The sequence below is a fragment of the Rhagoletis zephyria genome, unplaced genomic scaffold, assembly GCF_001687245.7.
Source record: "Rhagoletis zephyria isolate East Lansing unplaced genomic scaffold, Rhagoletis_zephyria_1.1 Rzeph_scaffold_00933, whole genome shotgun sequence".
NCBI classification, from domain to species: Eukaryota; Metazoa; Arthropoda; class Insecta; order Diptera; family Tephritidae; genus Rhagoletis; species Rhagoletis zephyria.
In genome coordinates, this window is record NW_016158017.1 from 13701 (window position 1) to 26402 (window position 12702).

At 36.9% G+C, this 12702-nt stretch overlaps 1 protein-coding gene across 2 annotated transcripts in view; it reads left to right on the top strand.

Moving 5' to 3' along the window:
- Positions 1-5820: 5820 nt before the first annotated feature.
- Positions 5821-12702, top strand: part of LOC108362103 (putative uncharacterized protein DDB_G0277255) — a 38171-nt gene continuing 31289 nt past the window's right edge. The window contains exon 1 of one of the 2 annotated variants that reach the window (XM_017614958.1): positions 5821-6250. In XM_017614958.1, coding sequence (XP_017470447.1) covers positions 5823-6250 — 428 coding nt within the window. In that variant the 5' untranslated portion in view covers positions 5821-5822. Of the gene's footprint in view, positions 6255-12702 lie in introns of both variants that reach the window. The other variant, XM_017614959.1, reaches the window with a different exon arrangement.

The following is a 12702-nucleotide window of genomic DNA, read 5'->3' on the forward strand; positions in this document are numbered from 1 at the left end:
CTATCTAGTACTTGAACTATACGACTTATTATTATGTATCTCATTTATGATTTCGTAGCTTAACTCAAGAGCGGGATGGTACGCATCCTCTGGCAAAACTAGGGGACCACACCGATTAATAGAGGCCTTCGGAACATCATCAACGTAAACAAGATCCAAGACCTTTCCAAACTTATTTTGACATATATTTATTTGTTTAAGGCAAAATTCAGCTATTTCCTCCAGAAATACATTGTAACTATCTCTAGATGAGACTGGTACAACATCGGTGTCAATGACGTTCCATGAAATGTGTGGCAGATTTAAATCGCCCAAAACAGTCATAGAATCGGATGCCGTAAGCATTGCATTTACGGTCTCAAGTAAAGAAACTAGCTGCATATATACTGATACGGCAGAATAAGGGGGAATGTAGCAAAGAGCTAAATAAATATAAATCTTTCCAGCCTGTACACGTATACATTTAAATTCGGTATATTCAATGACAGGAAGACTAACTTCCTCGGATGGTATCGATGAATGCACCGCAAAAAGAACACCACCGCCGATTCTGCCCACGCGGTCACTCCTGTATATTTGATATTCATTTGGAAGAATTTCGGAATTAAAAATATGAGGTTTGAGCCATGTTTCGGTCAAGGAAATAATATTATAATTGCAGTCAAAACCTTTTAAATATAAGTCAGTTAATTTGGTATTCAAACCTCTAACGTTTTGATAGTAAATACTTAAATTAGACTTGCGAGTTAGTTTTTTGAATCCGAATTAAGATTAGAAATTTTAGCTACGTTATTATTACTTTTATTAGGTTTATACTCAAACTCGCGAACAAACGCCCCGGTCGGCCAAAATGAACTATTTAGTAGTGAATCAAAATCTTCGGAAGCTACATCAATTTTAAAAGATGAAATATCGCGATCGTATTTAAAATTAAATTTACGAATAAATACATCTTTAGTTCTAATTTTAGTCGATATGTATGACTTTATATCATCCGAAGAAGTATCTTTAGCAAATCTAGAGACAAAGATTGATCTTCTCGGAGGAATTACAACCAACTTTTTGGTAATAATGTCTGATGTGCGTGGCTCCGAACTATTCGGAAGAACTAAGTTAGACAGCGCAGCTTCAGATGTTGATGGCAACAGTGTTAAATCAACGGTTTGACTATTTTTAGAAGTAGACCTAGTGGATATGGCTTTAGANGCGCAGCTTCAGATGTTGATGGCAACAGTGTTAAATCAACGGTTTGACTATTTTTAGAAGTAGACATAGTGGATATGGCTTTAGTTAGCGGAGGCTCCAATGCCTGAGAGCGTGGAGAAGATAGATTAATAAGTTCCAAAGATTGGGATGGAGGATTTTTGTCACTAGATTTAGCGGCTGTCTTTCTAGGTGGACTAATAACACGCCTACCTTTACTTTCTCGGCTATCCTCAGAGTGTGGAGGGTTGTCGAGACATGTGAAAGACCTAAACATTTTTTCGTAATGCTTAAATTTCTCAACAAGCGCCGACGAAGGATCTGTCGTCTCAGAAAAACCATTTCTGGACTGCCTAAAGAATTTAAATAAATCAACTTCGGTTGATCTACATTTTTGACAAGACCAACGAAGACCCTTACCCTCGTTAATAGCGTCTAATACTCTACCGCTCAAACCAGCACATTTTATATGGGCAATCCCATCGCAGAGCCAGCATGACACATAGGAGTCGCTTTTAACGTGGCAATTGGTGTAAATACACGACATGTTTAAAATTATATTTAGTTTTTAGGTTTTAGAAGCAAAAATGCAAAACAGTTTTGAAAACGATGTATCAAACAAAGAACCAATCAGCTGGTAAATATCACTTGGAAAGCTATGTAGCGAACAGTTCTAAATGCACTGTATATTTGACACCTAATAAACACAACGCAAACAGCTGTGACAAAGATGAAACAGCAGAAATGACAAAAAGACAAAAAGAGCAAAATCAATGTGCACAAACAAAAACAATTGTACAACAACAATATATTATATGAAACAAAATACTCGGCACATGCAATTAAGAATATCAAGTTAAATTAATCAAATTTACGGGAAATTTTGATGTTTTACTTATCTTTAAATTGTGCACCAGAAGTTTATTAAAAATTTTTTTAATTTTTTACTTTATTAAGCGTAAACAGCTTTATAAAACACAAAATTTAAGCAGATCACAAAAAACACAACTTCGCAGCTTTGACGTTAAGCAGAAATTTTTCAAAACAGTCCCAGAAGAAAGGACTAAAAACGAATTACAAAAACTGAAATAGAAAACCATTAATGGCGTTACAATTTCTGAACAACCAAAAAAATGAGAAGGAAAACATTTTTGGAAAAGATTGTGAAGATGAAAGTCAGGAGGATACATCCGACATTTGCAGCCTCGATGCAATTCTCAAAAATGAATTATTGTACCACAATAAAAAATAAATTATAACTGAAAGTCTTCTCAACTGGTGCAAATAATTTAAAATTTTGTAAATTTTTAAGTTATTCAAGTTTGTCGCCTTACGACGCTTTAAGAAACAGGCTGGAACCGCCAAGCGACGATATGTGGAAATTTCCTAATGGTTGTAAGCATTTAATACCACGTTAAAGGCGCCAAACATTTTTCCAAATTACGTCAAAGTCAGAGGAAATTTGCAAAAAATTCAAATCTTGAGCGTTTTATCATCAGCAGTCATTCAACTCTACGGATTGCGCCACAAAACTACATTGCTTATAATCTCTATATATAAATACGCCACAAGAAAATTTTGCAATCCCTTTTTTGAAGGCACTCTCCGCTCGATTTCAATGAAACATACACCGATTTAAAGGATATAACTTCCTCTAATCCAGAAATGTAAACACCGATATATAGGGGGCGTGGCATCTGACATATAGACTTAAATGTGAAAACCACTATATCTCTAAAACGAATTATGCTGGGGTACTGAAACTCAGCACAGATGCATAGATTGTAAATACCCTACTTACGGAAAAAAATGGTAGGTACTGGGAAAGTGGGCGTGGCACCTCCTATAATAATAATAATAGTTTGGCGCTTACACATATGTTAGTGTTTGGCCGAGCTTCTCCTCCGAGTTGTGGCGTGCGCCTTGCTGTTGTCACACAAAGCGGGGGGACCTACAGTTTTACGCCGACTCCGAACGGCGATTGTACAAACTGAAATTCTCTTATCGGCCATCTCTGTAACCGCCTATGCCAACGTCCTGAAATTTGACACAGCAACATATGTTGTCAATACCGAGCTTACGGCGAAAAGCGGTAGATTTTGGAAAAGGGGGCGTGGCACCGCCCATACAAATTGAAATTCTCATATCGCTTATCTCTGGGACCGCTTATGTTGACGTCCTGAAATGTGACACAGCAACATATGTTGTCAATACCGAGCTTACGGCGAAAAGCGGTAGATTTTGGAAAAGGGGGCGTGGCACCGCCCATACAAATTGAAATTCTCATATCGCTTATCTCTGGGACCGCTTATGTTGACGTCCTGAAATGTGACACAGCAACATATGTTGTCAATACCGAGCTTACGGCGAAAAGCGGTAGATTTTGGAAAAGGGGGCGTGGCACCGCCCATACAAATTGAAATTCTCATATCGCTTATCTCTGGGACCGCTTATGTTGACGTCCTGAAATGTGACACAGCAACATATGTTGTCAATACCGTACTTACGACGAAAAGTGCTAGATTTTGGAGAAGGGGGTGTGGCACCGCCCATTCAAACTGCAATTCTCATAACGCGTATCTCTGTAACCGCCTATGCTAACGTCCTGAAATTTTACACAGAAACATATATTGTCAATTCCGTGCTTACGGCGAAAGCGGGTAGATTTTGGAAAAGGGGGCGTGGCACCGCCCATACAAACTGAAATTCTCATATCGCTTATCTCTGGAACCGCCTATGCTAACGTCCTGAAATTTGACACAGCAACATATGTTGTCAATACCGTACTTACGGCGAAAAGTGGTAGATTTTGGAAAAGGGGGCGTGGCACCGCCCATACAAACTGCAATTCTCATATCGCTTATCTCTGGAACCGCTTATGCTGACGTCCTTAAATTTGGGACAGCAACATATGTTGTCAATACCGTACTTACGGCGAAAAGTGGTAGATTTTGGAAAAGGGGGCGTGGCACCGCCCATACAAACTGAAATTCTCATATCGCTTAACTCTGGAACCGCTTATGCTGACGTCCTGAAATTTGACACAGCAACATATGTATGTTGCCAATACCGTGCTTACGGCGAAAAGTGGTAGATTTTGGAAAAGGGGGCGGGGCACCGCCCATACAAATTGAAATTCTCATATCGCTTATCTCTGGAACCGCTTATGCTGACGTCCTGAAATTTGACACAGCAACATATGTATGTTGCCAATACCGTGCTTACGGCGAAAAGTGGTAGATTTTGGAAAAGGGGGCGTGGCACCGTCCATACAAACTGCAATTCTCATATCGCGTATCTCTGTAACCGCCCATGCTAACGTCCTGTAATTTTACACAGAAACTTATATTGTCAATACCGTGCTTACGGCGAAAATGGGTAGATTTTGGAAAAGGGGGCGTGGCACCGCCCATACAAACTGAAATTCTCATATCGCTTATCTCTGGAACCGCTTATGCTGACGTCCTGAAATTTGACACAGCAACATATGTTGTCAATACCGTACTTACGGCGAAAAGTGGTAGATTTTGGAAAAGGGGGCGTGGCACCGCCCATACAAACTGAAATTCTCATATCGCTTATCTCTGGAACCGCTTATGCTGACGTCCTGAAATTTGACACAGCAACATATGTTGTCAATACCGTACTTACGGCGAAGAGTGGTAGATTTTGGAATGAAGGGCGTGGCACCGCCCATTCAAACTGAAATTCTCATACGCGTATCTCTGTAACCGCCTATGCTGACGTCCTGAAATTTGACACAGAAACATATGTTGTCAATACCGTACTTACGGTGAAGAGTGGTAGATTTTGGAAAGGAGTGCGTGGCACCGCCTATTCAAACAGGAATTCTCTTATCGGTCATCTCCGTAACCACCTATGCTAACGTCCTGAAATTTGACACAGCAACATATGTTGTCAATACCGTACTTACGGACTTATTTACAGTCTGAATTGTTTGACATATTAGTCAGTGATGAGCATCTCATCTATACATACAAATACATATGCATATTTTTTATAAATGAAAATCGAGGTTCCTTTTTCGGTATATTTTCAAAAGCTACTGAGGAGGAGACTTGGTAGAATTAGCACTAATCAATCCGGTATTAACGTTCATAATTCGATTTTAAGTTTTGCTGTAAATTCGCTATAAATTATGCCGGTGGACTTCAAAATAGTAATTCGCATAAAAGATTTAGTACTGGTGACAGGTGAAATTTAAAAGTGTATAAAAAAAGATGTCGAATTTCGACAACTTGGCGATACTAGTATCAGAAATTGCTTCAAAATAATGCAATGCCAGAACCAAAGCAACTGTACTTATAGGGAGTATATTGGCACCATATTAACTTGTATCTTCGTTTTTGGTTTGGATGATAAGTGGCCTGGTCGATGGGTTCAGGATTATGGCAGTACTTAACTAAGCTCTTTCATATAACTTTAGTTCACACAAAATTCAAGTCTCGCCAAAGTTCTACATCCAATCGTACCAGTATCGTTCAGATATATAGTACTGAGTACTTTGGAGTATCTATTCATGCTTAAATCTATTAGTGAATTAGTAGTTAGGCTAGTTCCATTAACTAACTTTCATTTCTCTTACCCGCAGTGTACGAATGTTGTCACGATATGGGGAAAGGTCCCGATCTCCCGTTTTTGGCAGAGTGATTAGCAGAGAGCCACTAATACCACAGCGTGTAACCATTGGACACCGACAACGGCATTATGGAATTGACGGAAGTATCTATGGCAGCTCATCACCGCGCGTATACGGAGCAGAATCGAAATCAACATCGACTTCCCATGTGGGGGCTGGAGGTGGTAGCGCTCGCCGGCCTTCAAAATATCGCTATGTGGGTGCCAGTGACTCAACCTTGAATGGGGCTAATGGAGGTAACACGAACTCAGTAAATGTGCAAGGCAGCTTCCAACGCTTAAAAGAGCTCATTTGGACTGAGCGGGCTAAGGAATTGACACAACAACGACGAGCAGAGGAGATGGCAGCACGAGCCGCCGTACTTAAAGAGATCGCCAATGGAAAAAAGTGAGTATGCATTTTATTTTACCCATATATACAGACATTTACAAACCATATGTTTGTGTATCGTAAGTATTTAATATGTAATATCAAGCCACATTAAACTGTTAGTAGCATTAGTGCAAAAACTACAAGAAAGGGTGCTTTTTGTTGTTGATTATTTACTCTACAATGTCAAAAAAGGTAAACAAAGTTTGAAATTGCAGAATAAAATGTAAACAAAAATTACAATTCACGGAACACTTCGAATGGGAAACACTAAAATTGCATCCCTGCTGCTGGTACCTATTAAGTGTGCCTTGGTAAACATTTATATTGCTAGTAAAATATAATCGCAATATATTTTAAAAAAGATTGCAAACCGTCCTCCTTTGCCACAAAATGTCCTCCGTCCTCCCCAAAAACTGAAAAGTCCGCATAAAAAGCTAGGCACTCCTTTTTTATCTTTTCTTTATTTCACATTTTTAATACTTAGTTTAGATATGAAGTTCGTAAATTACTTTCAAAAATACAAGATAATGAAGAGAAATCTGAAATTGAGAACCATCTTATTAAACTGACACTAAATATAATAACACAGTGCAACACTCAAAAAGTGATGGGAACGAGACCAATTGCATTCATTAAGAGGTCAAAACACGCATAAGTACAAAATCATTTGTAAAATTTGGCTCCAATTTCTTTTTTTATATCGATTAGAAGTTCAAAAGTAAACAAGTACAATGATTTTATTTTTTTTTTTTTGGTTTCGCTCACAAATTTCATACACATACTTATATGTATACATATTAGGGTGATCCAAAATAACTAACCTAACGACCTAAGGCCATAAGCCTTAAAAGAACCTATTTACTGAGAAGAAAATTCTCCCATTTGGAAAAATTTTTACTCCGGTTTTAAAAGGTGTCGCACAGTGGGCCGCCTCATACAAGATAGCCGGGAAAAAATATTTAATTGCTTCAGATGCTTAGATTTGTTGTAAAAAGTGGGCATACAAAAATTTACCTTGATCAAGGATCGATTAGATGACACCAGAGGTTCTTTGAGGAGGGTTTGTAGCAAAAACGATATATTGAATGTATCTACATATAAATACGCCACAATAAAATTTTTTAGCCAACTTTTTTAAGGGCACCGTTCTCTTGAAAGGATATAACGTCCCCTAAACAAGAAATGTTAACCCCATTATACAGGGGGTGTGGCATCTGACATACTGACTAAAATGTGAAATATGATGTATCTCTAAAACCAATCACGCTGGGGAATTGAAACTTGGCACGGATGCACAAATTGTAAATACCCTACTTACGACGAAAAATGATAGTTATTGGAAAAGGGGGCGTGGCACTACCAATACAAACTGAAATTCTCATATCGCTTATCTCTGGAACCGCTTACGCTAACGTTCTGCAATTTGAAACAGCTACATATGTTATCAATTTCGTACATATGGCGAAAAGTGGTTTGTATTGGAAGGGCGGATGTGGCACCACCCACACAAAATCCAATTTCCATGTCGCTTATCTCTGGAACTACTTATGGTAAGGTTATGGATACACCTACATCTACAAATTAGAAAATAACAAGAATCATTCAATTGGGAAGAATTTTCTCCCAGATTTCAAAATCGCATTGAATGATTGTTATTTTGTGGAAGGATTTATCTTCCGATAGGGGGCTCAGGGATTGAGAGCTATCCTAAAGAATCCGATTTAAGGGCACAATAGCTTAATCTTTTGAATACTTGGTACCAAAATATATTTTTTATATATCGATTTTTGGCCCAGTCCTGACAAAACCCGTGTGAACACCTTCGAGGTACTTTCTTAACTTCTAGCAATTCTGATAAAGAGAAATTGGAGTTTATGTAGATGTTGGAAATGTAGTTTTTAACCTTCCCAAGGGCTCTGAGACCATTATAATCGAAAAACGTATTTACAGTTTAAATTAATTTTAAAGCTTTACAGTGCAAAGAAAATACTATTTCAAGTTTGAATGTAAAATTGTTTAATATATACAATTATTTTTTAATCAATATATAACTTATAACTACATATTTGTTCTTTTTTTTATATATTTTTGAGTTATGTCTGCGAAATGTCACTGTCGGGAACTTTCATCTGCTTTATCATTCGCAATTCTTGGGTAACTATGACCATTTTTTCGTACAGACTCTGCTTGAATAATATGGAATTTGACATTGTTGCAAGATCGTGCAAAGTATGGCTTAAGCATTATCTAAAAGTAGGAATCATGGAGAGTCTCACATGGCAGCACAGTGTTTAGATTGTCCAAAAAAGTTCGATTTGTTCATATTTTTTGACGGAAAACCGCCTAATTTTGAAACATTACCCTGGCTACGCCCCTCATCACATATTAATTGCTTTTATTTCATAAAAAAGAGCATCGTTTTCTATGCCAAGTACATTCTTTTCTTTCAGTTCTGGCACACCTCTGTGATAAACAACACACCACTTTTTAAAAATGTTTGTTTGATTTGTGTAATTTTTAGAAAACAAAGTTTCAAAACATCAAATTTGACCTACAAAAAAACTACTGAAGTGTGCTTTAAAACACCAAAGGATAATTTTTTCAATGTAATTGGACATTTCTTAACAAGTTGGAATTATCAAAACCTCAAAATTCCACTTTGAATTTTTCCGGCTAATGGCATCATTGTGTGTCGGTGGGCATTTGAAATTTTTCATGTAAATAACATGTAAAAAAATGTGTTTTCATTAAAACTGTTATAACCGTTTGAGCTAAAATTTGTTTCTTGGCATATTCTTTTAGGACATTAAATTCTCCAAAAAATGATTTTAAATTTGGTTATCTAGACTTAAAAATGGGAATGTGCCGGATAGAGATTTTGCCGTATAACCGGATTCCAGGTACCATGTAAAAAATAAGAGCCGGATTCGAATATCTGATCGGATACCCGGTAGGCTGCTGCCCTTTATAAATTTGGCAATATTGTTAATATACGTAATTAAGAAAACGAAATTTCTTCTCTGAAATCCAAGTTATAAAATAATCCTGTTTTTAAAACATGACTTTTCCGCCTACAACCCTGATTTATAGGTTATACAGGCCTGCGAAATCAATTTTTTTTTTTTATTTTTTGAATATCTCGGTTCGTTAAATTTAAATACATATTTGGCTTTTTTCTAGCACGTCGAGATTTTCTTTATTGGTGGCATATATATTTTAGGACTTTTAGCAATTTGCATGAAAAACCAAAAATTAATACATTTAGAATTGAATTTTTACTTAAAAACCAACAGTATTGGATAATTAAATCTTGTAAAATACACATAAATAATAATAATAATAATAGATTGGCGCTTACACATATGTTAGTGTTTGGCCGAGCTTCTCCTCCGATTTGTGGCGTGCGCCTTGATGTTGTCACACAAAGCGGAGGGACCTACAGTTTTCCGCCGACTCGGAACGGCGATTGTATTTTTATGAGAAGCTGTTTTTCATGGCAGAAATGCACTCGGAGGTTTGCCATTGCCTGCCGAGGGACGACCGCTGTTAAGAAAAAACCTTTTTCCATATTTTTTGCGATGTGCTTACCACTACACCACAGCGGCCGACACATAAATAGACTAAGTAAATTAGGAAAACCTACGTAATTTCGAAATTAACGCTAAGAAACGCACATTACTGCCGTTAACTTCGAAATTATTTAAGCTTTTCCCATTTAGTTAGTCTATTTGTCGGTATTTTTAACTAACGCTATTTGTTTTTAAGTAACAATTCAATTCTAAATTATTCAATTTTTTGATTTTCATGCAAATTGCTAAAAATCCTAAAATATAAATGTCATCAGTAAAAAATCTCGACATGCTAGAAAAAAACCAAAGATGTATTTTAATTCGACACACCTAGATATTTAAAAAACAACACAATTATTGGAAGGGGGAAACAAAATTTAAATATTGCAAGCCTGTGTTATTTGTGGTAAATAGAGGAGAAACGTCAAAGACAAAAGATGAAAAACCATGAACTCCGCTAAGCAAAAACGCGTAGTTATGTATTTTTATTAAACAATTTGATGAAAATCATACTAATATGCGTGCTTACATATCGTCGGCTTCCATTACCGTCCTGTTGTTGCAATATTTTGTGACCCACGTTTCAAAACTCGTTTTTTCTGACATCAATACAGCTAAAAACTGGGTAAAACTTCTTTTGAAGTGGGAGCTCACCAGGATATTTGTCAATGCTTGAGGAATCGTGGTAAGCAGTTACGGTTTCCAGACGTACTGATTTTTCAACTCTCGTACTGATTTTATTCATTTCTTCAATCAGTACGCTAATGTCCTGATTTTTCAAAGATTGTATTGATTTGTACTGAATTTTAAATTCTGAGCATACAAATTTGTAATAGGGGGTGCTGGGTAATTTTTCTCCATGTATTTTTTTCTGTAATATCATTCTACACAAGCAAAATACTTTAGGATATTTTTTAGGTTTTTACATAACGCTGGAATTCCTTAAACCGTAATCTAAAAAGTAAATAGAAAGAAATTTAATTATAGTTGACATATTTCAGATAATGTTTGATATTCGCAAGAAATTAATGCAATAAAAAGAGCAATGATTTTATGGGCATATAGCCGAGTCTATACGTGCATACCAGTGGATGATAATCTATATCTATCTATATCTATATCTATACTAATTATATAAAGAGAAGTCCCTTTTTTTTGTAACAGGTAATCTCGCGAACGGCTGGTCCGATTTCCATGAAATTTTGGATATAAATAGCTTTCAGTAACCACCATGTTTTAGGCTAAAAAATTTACTTTTTTCGGGTAGGTGGACCAGAGACCGACCTATTCGAAAAAATCTTATTACGGTCCGATTCGCTTAAAATTTGGTACGTAAGTATCTTTTTAGCATATATTAGCATATATGATCCATGTTTTCCGAGAAGTGGACCAGGGACCGATCTATTCAAAAAAATCGTATTTACGGTCCGATTTGCTTAAAATTCGGTACGTAGGTAGCTTCTTGCCTGGATAAGCTTATAGAATCCTCTTGTCCAATTTTCATGCTATTTCGAATATAAATAGCTTTGAGCAACCACCATATCAAGGGGCGAATTCGTCACTAGGCAAGATTTTTTTTCGCCAATCATAAACAACGGATACTGTCAAAATATAATTATAATATATAATATTATTATTATTATATAATACTAGCAGACCCGGCGAACTTCGTCCCGCCCAAAATTTTTATATATTTTATTGAAACTTTTTGGTCCAACATTTTCAAAATGGGTGCGAATCATTGCTCTACTGAAATGCAATATACATATACTTATTTCAGACGAAATACCTTAAAAGTTTGAACGCATAATAATATTGGAAAATCACATCCATTGGGCCAATCGCAACGCAAGAGCGTTCGATATACTCAATGATGCAACAGGTCGATTTAATCTGACCTTCACGGCCCCATTTCTCACTTAGCTATTTTTAGTAATAACTCGACTTCAGCACCACTTGACAGCACGTTTTTGCAATAGTATTACATACATATTTAAAACATTAGTCAAATCGGATCATAAATAAGATTTTTAGTAATAACTCAACTACAGCGCCAACTTTCGGATTAAATTGTGAAACTAAACAATCCAGAGACCCACTCAAACACACACAAAAGTTTCGTTAAAATCCGTACAACCATTTAGGAGGATTTCACTTACAAACACACCTACAGAAGAATTATAAATACATTCAAAGATAGCTAGAGGTCGGTACGTTTGTAGACCTCACACCCCCTTTTAAAATAGCCCAAATTTTCTCCATGAGTATGGGCTTGATTTCAACTACATTCATATCTCCATACGAAATTCCAGTACTGTACCATGAATACCTTCAGAGATATGCAGTATAAAAATTCGATTTATATGGGAGGTGCCACGCCCCCCTTTCCAACAGCTACCCTTTTTCTTCATGAGTATGCGATTGATTTCGTATATCTCCATACCAAGTTCCAGAACTTTACCATGAACACTTCCAAAGATATGCAGTATGAAAAATTCGGTTTGTATGGAAGATGCCACGCCCCCTTTTCCAATAGTTCAAATTTTTCCTCAAGAGTTGGTATCTCTGTACCAAGTTCCAGAACTATACCGTGAACACTTCCAGAGATATGCAGTATGAAAAATTCGGTTTGTATGGGAGGTGCCACGCCCCCTTTTCCAATAGTTCAAATTTTTCCTCAAGAGTTGGTATCTCTATACCAAGTTCCAGAACTATACCGTGAACACTTCCAGAGATATGCAGTATGAAAAATTCGGTTTGTATGGGAGGTGCCACGCCCCCTTTACATATAGCTTTTTTTAGCCGAAAGCTATCCTTGGGACACGTGCGGCAGGTGGCAGATTCAAAAACTCGGTTCCGCCGCTCTCGAGCCTTGCGAAAACTAAAAAACGGCTTTAG